General features: G+C 37.7%; 1 protein-coding gene across 1 annotated transcript in view; it reads right to left on the bottom strand.

Annotated features, from left to right (window-relative positions):
• The window catches only part of LOC135688984 (uncharacterized), a 65,286-nt gene extending 55,647 nt beyond the window's left edge, over positions 1 to 9,639 (bottom strand). Inside the window, exon 1 of the mRNA XM_065206066.2 lies at positions 9,335 to 9,639. Coding sequence (XP_065062138.2) covers positions 9,335 to 9,578 — 244 coding nt within the window. The 5' untranslated portion in view covers positions 9,579 to 9,639. The remainder of the gene's footprint in view (positions 1 to 9,334) is intronic.
• Between the last annotated feature and the right edge of the window lie 661 nt (positions 9,640 to 10,300).

Genomic DNA, 10,300 nt, shown 5'->3' with positions numbered 1-10,300 from the left:
AGATCAAAGCACACCCATGCTTATTCGAATTGACTTTCTAAAACTCAAATGCTTGAACGGTTTTGTATCTCTACTTGCAGCTTTTTGTTCAAAAAAAGACAATACAAAAACTATTAAACACGACACTTAACGATCCAATTCACTGTGTTTGTATTTTTCTTACAAAAAGCGTGTATCATCGCAAAACATTTTTTAACAAATAACAGTTTTTGTAGCTAATTTTTGGAAGCATTGCGAATGGGCATCAAAGTTTCATGGTTCACATTTGTGGTCGTGTTAAGTTATGTGAGTGCAGCTCCTTCAATTCAATCACTCAATATTTTAAAGGCACCTTATGGGATGTAGAACATTTCCAAGCATTTTCGGCTAAGATGCTGCCCTTTTGGACATTTTAAGCAACGTTTGCGCATCGTCATAATGTTTCTATGCATAATGCTTTTCGATTTTTGCTCATTTTTACACAAGCCAGCATATAGAAAAGACCTTAACGTTCTTCAGACATTCCCGATAAAATGGATATTATAATACTGAAATGTTTAAATTCTTAAAAGCTAGATACTTCAATGCTTGTCGAAGATCTTGCAAATTTTGCTTCTAGGAGAATGGACTTTGCTCCTAGGGTATAAAAGTTCTAAATACTGTTTGCTATTATTAGATGTTTGATTACAACTTTGAAAAATCAGTCTAGCACGAAAAGCTACTAGGGAAGGAAGTAGACAGTTGTAGAATGAGACCAGCAACAAAAAGCTGCATATGACTGTTTTGTGTTTAATTAGCCAACCATTTCAACGTGAATAAAGCCATAGCTTTATTCAAACGCAGTTGTAAATTAGGGGTTTTCCCAAATTAGGGTGTGGTCAACAAAAGTATCTTCCAGTGGAAAACCCCTAGACCCACTGGTGTCGAACTACTCCCTGCCTTTCCAATCTCTCGACCATGGCCACACCATTGCTGGTGATGGCATTAAGCGTGAAACTCAGAATAGCAAATGAATACCGTCTTTTTCTAGGGAACAAAAATCCTGCACAGCTCTGCCCATACCGTATCAAGCACATTCTGCCAAACCAGTAAAACGTACTTATTTTCAGATCCTTTAGAATGGCCAGAGAAGAGTTGAGTTTGTAAATGGGTTACTGTCAAGGCCAAATTACGGTAGTTTAATGGAGGAAGAGCCGTTGATCATGTGGCCATATCGAAGGCAGCCTTTCTACTAGCCTGGGTTAAAACATACCCGGGTTAAAAGTTATCCGTTTTTAAAGTGAGTCAATGGAAACGGCATTTTTCTTCGACCCGTTTTTAATCCGTTTTTGATCGTTCCCATTTAACTGGGTTAAAATGTATCCAGGTAAAAAGTTGTAAGAGAAATCAGTATTTGCATCAATAATCCTTCAATTTCCATCGTTGTAGGCCAATGGAAGCAACATTGACATCCAGGATTTTGTTTTTTCGATTTTTGGCACCATCTCAATTTTTAAACGTTGCTGTTGTTGCAAGTGGATCAGAAGTTATCCGGGTTCGGCGTTTCCATTAACTCGCAGGTGGGTCAAAACATACCCGGGTAAAAACTGACCCACTTTGAGACCCGTTTTCAAACTTATCCGTTTTTCAAGTGGGTTAGTGGGAACGCGACGCAAAAACGGATAACTTTTAACCCGGATATGTTTTAACCCAGGCTAGTGGAAAGGCTGCCAAATCACTCTGATCTAACTGGGTCGGCACATTTTGTGCCAAGATTCCTTTTTAATAGTATTTCGTAGCGCCTTTTGAGGTGACTGAGTCAAAATTCAAAAGTTCAAAATAGGTGTTTATGATGTCATCTTTTGTCATTCTATTGAATATAAAATGAATCTCCCAGCACAAGAACGCTATCGAGTGACGTAATTTATGGATTTTGTTCTTGTAACTATGGTTTGACCTAGCTTAACCGAAGCCTTAAAGATTTTTGCGAGAAAAGCAGCGAGGAAATTATGCAAAAAGGTCACCAGAAAATAGAACAACACTGAGGCTATAGAAGTGAATACTTTATTGTGCTTGTTCAGTCGAAATGGCTTGTTTAAACGTGCTTGACACTCACCATGCACTCACTAGATCATTAAACTGGAGTTTCGAAAACAAAGTTTATGTCTTGATAAGAGTGATCGCAGAGGCGTTACAAAGTGCAACGGCGTTAACTTCATCAATAAAATTTGAACTTTTTGTGCTCTTGTCAATATTCTAGACCTAACAAACGAAATAAAGCTGCTACATATGAAAACAAACTGTAAAATGACAAGGTCAGGCTGTCAATACTAAAAAATCATTTGCTAGTGATGGAAATTACTGGTGATGCGTGTCCTGCCCGTCTCTAGATCTAATCAATGAACTAAATTCAACTGAATTCAAAATTAGTTCTATACGTTTTAATCTTTATTAGCGACCAGCAGATTGATCAAACATGAACACCTGCTTTCAAAAATTATTGTTTGTGGAAGGGTCTTGGTGCTTTTTAATAACAGGGTGGCCAAAGCGAACGACAAAAAAGATTTATTTCTGCACATTGCTGTATGTGACAACATCTCGAGGACAGCTTCAATGCCTGCCAAAATTCTTTATACACAAGAAAAATTGTACTATTGGCATACCCTTGGTTAAAAACTCATAAAATATTCATTTGCCGTCAAATTTGCTTGTTTTCGTGGGCGTTGCCCCCCACCTGAAAAATGAATTTCCGTCAGTGAGTGTAACACCGTCAATGGTTTGGTGATTAATGAACTGCCCACGGTTTTCTAATTTCGGGTTGTCGAATTCCTGGAGTTTTTTGGTGGCCAAGTAAGGCGTAGTTAAATGGTTAAATTCTATAAATAACTAAGAATTGAAATACATTTTATTTCCGCATCTTATCGCATGTTGATCAAGTGGCTATGAATTTCCATGTAGTCTATTTGGCAGGTACTTATGACATACCGAGAAATACGACAAACAGCACAAATCAATGAAAGAACTGAGAATGAAATGGGAGAAAACAGGAAAGATAGAGAAAAAATCTGAGCAAAAAGAGGAAGGGGAGAAATGATATTTTATCGAGTAGCTCTGAGGTCCAATTGCCTCCTGACTATGCCCCAAAGACCTTGTTTGTACAATTGTTGACTGTACTGTACAATTGCAGGGACTGTTGCCACATATTACAGCTGCACAGCAAAATGTGGAGGCGCATTCAAGCGGCAGCTAGTACCTTGGGCTTTTGGCCAAGTTAACTTGGTTGCCGGGAAAATTGTCTCCTAGCTGCCAAAAGCTAGCGCTGGAAGTTTATGAACACCAAAACCACTTTATCTCAAAGCACTGAAATTCTTGCGCTTCTAGCCAGTCAGATGACATTACAAAATTCATGTAAAGGAGATTTTTCAACGGCAATCATAAGTTTCCTTGCAAAGGCAAAAACATCTTTGCTGCAACAATCTATTTGATTTTAGCTGGCCTCTCAGACAACTTTTATCCTTAAAAAGTAATTGGGCCGGGGAAAAAAGCCCTACCCTTTGTGTATCTGACGTCCTCTGCAGACTGGCCCGTGGCTGCGTTACTGAAAAGGCAGTGCTCAGTTGCTTTTTCAGATTACTCGCGTCAATAAACAGTTCGGAAAGGATTTATAGTCATGCTTACGGTGAAAATAAAGATTTAGATCAGAAGGACGTTGCTTGGATAATTGCTGAACCTGAAAGAAAAATAAACATGCGAAGCGGAAACACCGTTTCAAATTTTGAGGAATATTTTACAAAAGATACAAGAAAAACTTCGCGAATGATGAATAGTGAAGAACTTCATCCGGAGGAAGTTTGAGCCATTTTCTGAACTCCGACACACGCTCTATTTCAAAGGAGGACTTGACTCCAGTTTCAGACTAGCTATTCCTATTTTTTTCGCATAAATTCAGCCTAACGTGTTTATCAATTTGTGTTTATGTTCAATGGGATTTCTTGTGCATAGTAGCGTCTGGACATAATATGTGATTGATAGAGTAGTTGATTCAATTTGCTTATCGCCATTTATTTTTCTGTTGCTATTATTTCGTTTTTCAGTTTTCGCTGTCATTCTATATCTTGAGTTTTGTTTCTTATGCCTTGTTTCTTATGTTGTTCTTATTTTTTGGGCAAATCTCAGCCTGATGTCTTTTTATAAGGGTTCTTCTTATAAAAGAAAAAACATATATCAAACAAAAATTATTCCATTGAAAAAAATGTTTTAGAAAATCAAAATCGTCTGAAGGTTTGAAAGTCTAGCAAAATTGAAAATAGAGAAGATGAGTGAGTATTGTTCGTCTGTTCGAAATTCATTGATGGGAAGCAGGTTACGTGATAGAGAGACTTTCATTGGTTGAAAGGAAACAATTAAACTTTAATGAAAGGTTGGCAATTTGTAAGACTCATTGAAACCAAATTGGTGGTTTAATAAATTGTGAAACGCTTTCAAATCTAACGACAGGGCTGGCTTGTTTGATGAAAACGTTACTGGTGAGGCGAAGTGCGGAGAATCCTAGCGATTATTGAAAACACAAATTTAAAACACAATACATTAATCGTTATATTTGAACATTCAATAAGTACGACACCGACAGTTTGCGAAGCAGCTGCAAAATTTGAGCTGAAACAGTCAAACATCTCGAATCTTGAAATGAGGTTACCACGGTAACAATTGAAACGAAAGAAAACATTTAACAATCTTAATGGAAGATTCTTTTTTAATAACAGAATTGTCATACAAAACAAACTCATCGCATCTTAAATTTTGCCGTTTTCGTATTGCGAATTCCACATCAACCTGGCAATAAAAAGTTATATATATCGATTGTCAATAGAAACGCATTTCGCGTCTAGGTCGGATAGCAAAATACCGTAAAACTTCAATTAAGGCCCTTTTTGAAAGCAGTACCTGTAATGTAGGCAAGATTTACCTAGTTATTTTATCATTATTATAAACTGTCCATGAGCGCAATTGATTTCAGAATTTTTATAATTGGATCTCCATTAAGTTATCACGCTATTTTCAACTATACATTGTTAAAAACATTCTAAAAGCACTATGCACATTTTATTTTAAATCATGCTACATATTATTCTCAACAAAGGCTTGAAGTTGCTGTAATGCGGCTATGGTTTTACACGGCTTTTTTATAAGAAGCAGGCTGTAAGGAACGAGTACTGGACAGTCAGAAAAAATTAAGAACCTCCAGTACTCGAAGCAAAGAGATTAAGAAACTATCAAATCGTGATAAAAATGATAACAACGAAACTTTGTAAAACCCAAGAACATGATTGCCCTGATGGCCTAGAATTTAAAACACAAGGGATAAAAATATTGCAGAGGCCAAAACGACAACGAGAAGTAGCGAGATAAAGAATGAATTTAGGGCGCAATCTTGTGGCAATGAGGATATTACCGTAAGTCCTCGAATTGCCCCCCTCCCCTTCGAAAAAGCCCCCCTAGAACTACAAATTTTCAATAACCCCCCCCCCCTCCAATAAGCCGGCACTGCTACCGTAAATTCTCAAATTGGACCCCTCAATTTGATAATTTTTGCCATCTGAGGTTGCCTATGGCGTTTTATTGTATTACCACAACAAATTCATACTTTTGGTAGAAATTAATTTAATGCTCATAAGGAAATTTCCACTAAAATAAACGAGGCCTTTTAATAATGTCTTCTTAATGTCTACAATAAGCCCTCCCTCGAATGAGCCCCTCATAATAAATAAGCCCCTAGGAGGCCGATTCGAGGATTTACGGTATTTATGGAATCGCTCATGGGCATCACATTTTATCGGACAAAAGGCTACAGTTGAATCCTGTTCAGTCGAATCTTTGAACAAGGAAATGGTCTGAGTAAAAGATAGGAAAATCCAGCAAGAGTTGAAAATCAGTCCAACTTAGTGAAAGTCATTGTTGAAAGTCAGTCCGAGCTATCCGGGGTACGATTTTGCGGGATTTAACAGTATTCTCAGCCTCAGCCAATGAAGCCCCAGTCTGCTTTTTAGGCCTAAGTTAAACGTCGAACTTCTCATGTTTTGGGTCTTATATATGTTTTTAGCTCATGGCAAGCTTTTGGCGATTAACTTCATTAAGTCCGGCATGTTGAATTCGGTAGGGCGAAATGAACTAGGTTCGACTGACTCAGTTGCGCTACGTGACACTGGAGCGGCAGTGGCACGACATGGAGTTATCTTTCGTTCTTCTCATGTGCCGAATCCTTGGCACAAATGAGTCATACACTAAAATGAATTGGTTGTGTTCTCAAACGCATCAGAGGATGCGTAGATGATGTGCAGAGGATGCGCAGAACAAAAACGTCTTTCTCACGTGTGTGACAAATTTTCAAGTATGTAAATAAAATTTTTTACGGGCACTCGACAAGTTTTCTTGAATCCTTCTCCATCGTACGTTCATCCTATATTCTCGCGCAAAAATTGACATTATATAAATATGGATGCGATTTTTTTTGGTATAATTTTTTGGATGAGAAAACATCTGAGAATACTTTCTAAATACATATGTAGCAGCAACGAGAAATAGTGAAAAAGCCCTCTACCTTCACTAGTAAAAGAGGTGCGCCCTTAGCTGCTGCTAGGACACAGCCTACCTAAGTTTATTGTAACTGAGAGTGAAAAACTTAGAAGCGACGTTTAGCCGTGATAGAATCGCGCTATCGGCAAACTTAGTTGTATTCGGGTTGGGACGTGACAAATTCGACCTTTAACTAAGGCCCATGAAAACAACAGATTTGGTGCAAAGCAAGAAATGGTTGATAAACTCAGCCATCTTACTAGTTTTATTTTCAGGATAACGTGCAAAAAGACAAGCAGAAAGTAAAATGGTTACACATCTGCGCTTCAATTTTTGAAATCTTTTTGAAGCAGGTATCTCTGACGCATCGTCAACAATCTACAGTTAAAATGGAACCTGCTTGAAGATCAAGTTAATGCCAACGTCCACATCACGGATGCCAAAAAATCCTGTCTCCAAATATGTTTTTTAAAAGCTAATTGTCAAGCGATGAAGGAGCAAAGCAAATATATTCTGAACACATTGGTCTGTCTGATAAGTGTGCAAGTACGAAAATCGGAGTGACAGAGAACATGTCTCATTTCTAGCCTATCTTCTATTTTATTTTATTCTGAACACATAAATTTTATGACTCGCTGACAGCGCATATATTCAACTTACCGCTGACCTTAAGAGCAGCAATTTCAGATGAATAATGATAAACCTTGGTTTCTGCCGCAAAAAACAAGCGATACAATTTTCGTCGAAATTTGAAATTGTTGTTGTTATCAACCTCTTCAATGTTAAGGAAGTAGTTAAACAGAATTTTTAAACTGAATAATCTAAGCAATAAAGCAAAAGCATATTGTCCGCTTGAAACTTACCGCAGCAGTAGGAACTTTGAGTCAGTTTGGTCTTCAGGATATTTGCTTAGGTTGACATTGAAAAATCTTGAAGCACTATCATACGATGTTGTTATTTTACATGACATTATTATTAATCAGATTGGACCCTTGAAAAAAGATTTGCTCGTCTTTGACTTGGAACCCAGGGCGTTTGACTCCAAGAAATGTCCGGCTACAGGGGGATAACCTAGGGACAAATTCGTACAGAGGGCCACTCCAGCAATACCACTGAAAACGTATGCTACACGACGAGGGTCAATAACCGCTCAGCCTGCAAAAACAGTGTGCTTTGGACAATATTGAATGACAAGTTGCCGTTCACTCAACCCGTACACAAAGTGGGGTGGCTTCACCTTCCAGGCTAGAGGGGTGGAGGGTCATGAGTAGTAAAACTTACAGACGAAGACATAGATAAAGAGAAATTCGGGTGTTATTTCACCTACCGATAGACTATTTTACCGACAAACCAGGGCACTATTTCACCAAATAAAAATTTACCGGAAAAATCATGAAGAATTTGGGGGTTGTCATACCCCCTACATCTCCCCGCTAGCTACGCCCCTGCCAACACAGTCTGATTCCAATGGACCCTAATCAAGCTGTGAGATAGTTGGTCGCATCCTTTAGTCCTCTAAAGGAGATTCTTCCATTTCTCCTCCGAACAAAATATGGATTTCTCTTTTTGTTTTCCTTCTTAACGACAGATTTTAGGAAAGCAAGAAAGGACGAAGAGGGTTAGGTATGCGAAAAATTGAATCTGCAATTTGAATCTCGCTACTATTATTTACTTATATTATTATTTATCTAAATGTCATGATAACAATCTGCGGTTCGCTTCATGGGTTCTACAACTGAATATAATAAACTCTTTGAACAAGAAATGTCGTAAATAAATGATATTTTATATAAAAGCTTCAAGCTTACTGCTTACTAGGGATGCAAAAGACCCGTATAAGTTTGCAAAAGTTTCTTTGGTGCCATCCAGAAATTTTGTCTGAGGTCTAAATAGGAATTTGAATTTAGTCTGATTTGTTTTTGATCTAGCACTTAGACATGGCTACAGATCTAGCACTTAGACATGGCTACAGCTTGCGAGTTGTTCCGGAAGCAACGCTCGATATTGCAACGAGGCATTAGTGATAAAGAATATCGGAGTAAGAATCAATGGCAAAATTTCTTCAAGCGAAATAGGAATTGTGTAGCATCGACCTTGCTGTATCTTAGTAGCCATGTATTGACCTTGAGACAGATGATCTAAAACTGACACCAATTCAAATATAATTGACGAATTTTGCTGAGTTTTGGGCAAATCAGTAAAAACATCTCATTAGATTGTGTGTGTTGTTTCTTACATCTTAGAAGGAAGAAATTGCTAAAGTTATTAGCAGTACTGCTTTAAAACATAAATGACGGAAGACAGAATTAAAATCTAGATATGATTTAGCTGCTAATCTTGATTGAAACAGAAGATTTTAGTTCGAGACAATTCTATTGTCTAAAACAGGATTACCATGCCGGTTCGTTATAACGGCAAATGGTTATCTTCTACAAAAATGTCCACAGTAAACGAAAAGTTTTGTATGAAAGGAAATTTTTAATAAAATTCACAAAGGTTAGGATAATGAAAAATGTTTGAGGCCGCGTCAAGCATGCGTGCAGCGGTTTAATAAAATGTTGCCTCATACTTTTAGACATAGAACTGAATGCAGTGACTTTTTCAGATCTGACAGATTTTCCAAGATTTTTATTTTCCTAACACTTTACTTTGCTAGTGTTTGTCAATACTATTGGTAGAAAATCAACGGAGAAAAATCAGTTAAGTTTAATGCATCTTTCCAGTGATACAATGACTGTAAATTCATAACTTCACAGTGTATATGATAATTCGCAGCAGAATGAAGCAAGAAGGTGTAGTTTACCTTGGCAATGTTGCGTATTACAAGGCCGCTGCTGGAAAGAATTCCCGGTGCAGTTAGTTGCAGTACCGCATGTGCGATTCCGACTTTGTTGTCCTTCATTGCATTTCTGACTACATTCTCCCCAGTGAGACCATGATTGCCACGAGGAAGTGGTGGTGTCTAAAAAGATAGCGACGAGAATAGTACTTGTAAGAAGCAATTGAAATTTACTGCATTTTAGCGAGCAAATTTTCCATGAAAACATGATGAACCCGCCATCAAAAGAAGTTCTCGACTCTCGGCTATTAAGAGCGAGCGTAGTTATTAATAATACAGCATTAGCTAGCAAGGGGGGGCGCGTCAATGGTGTTGATGTTGGCCGGTGTCCACGCAAACAATGAGAAAAGTTTGTAAAATACTTTTCACTCATTTCCCCGTTCGTACAAACTTGACTTTCCAAAATGCTAGTTATTTGCAACTGTATGCAAAACTGTAGGGCCTCCTGTTTTGAATCAGATTGGGTTATTAGTTGATACATTGAGCACTGGCATCCAAAAGCTGGATGACTAAATTCAACTCGAGCTAATTGAAATGCTGCTACTAAGAAGCGGATCAACGAGTTTCGTTGTTGGTGGATCTGAACTCTTACATTACAAAAAACATAGCAGAATTTCTCTATGGTTATCATATAAAAATACACCAAAATCTTAATTACGAAGCACTTTACACCATGATTTCAAATAAGCTCAGCTTTAATTCTTATTATGACGTCATGCAAAACGACGATGGAAGACTGACTGAAACAACCTAAGTCTTTAAAAAGGCGTTGCCTTATTTCTTGGGTTGTTGGGTGCAGACACAGGCTGTTATGAAATCTGAAGATTTGCAAAAAGGGGGCTTGCACGACATTAAACATACAAGCAATGAAAAAAGTTTACAAGAAACTCAATAACCGCAATTTTGCAAACAAATATATGACAGGTAAAG

This window comes from Rhopilema esculentum, chromosome 9, assembly GCF_057945365.1.
Source record: "Rhopilema esculentum isolate cy_ngs chromosome 9, ASM5794536v1, whole genome shotgun sequence".
Taxonomy (NCBI): domain Eukaryota; kingdom Metazoa; phylum Cnidaria; class Scyphozoa; order Rhizostomeae; family Rhizostomatidae; genus Rhopilema; species Rhopilema esculentum.
The sequence above is the reverse complement of the archived record's forward strand: the minus strand, read 5'-3'. Positions and strand labels throughout refer to the sequence as shown.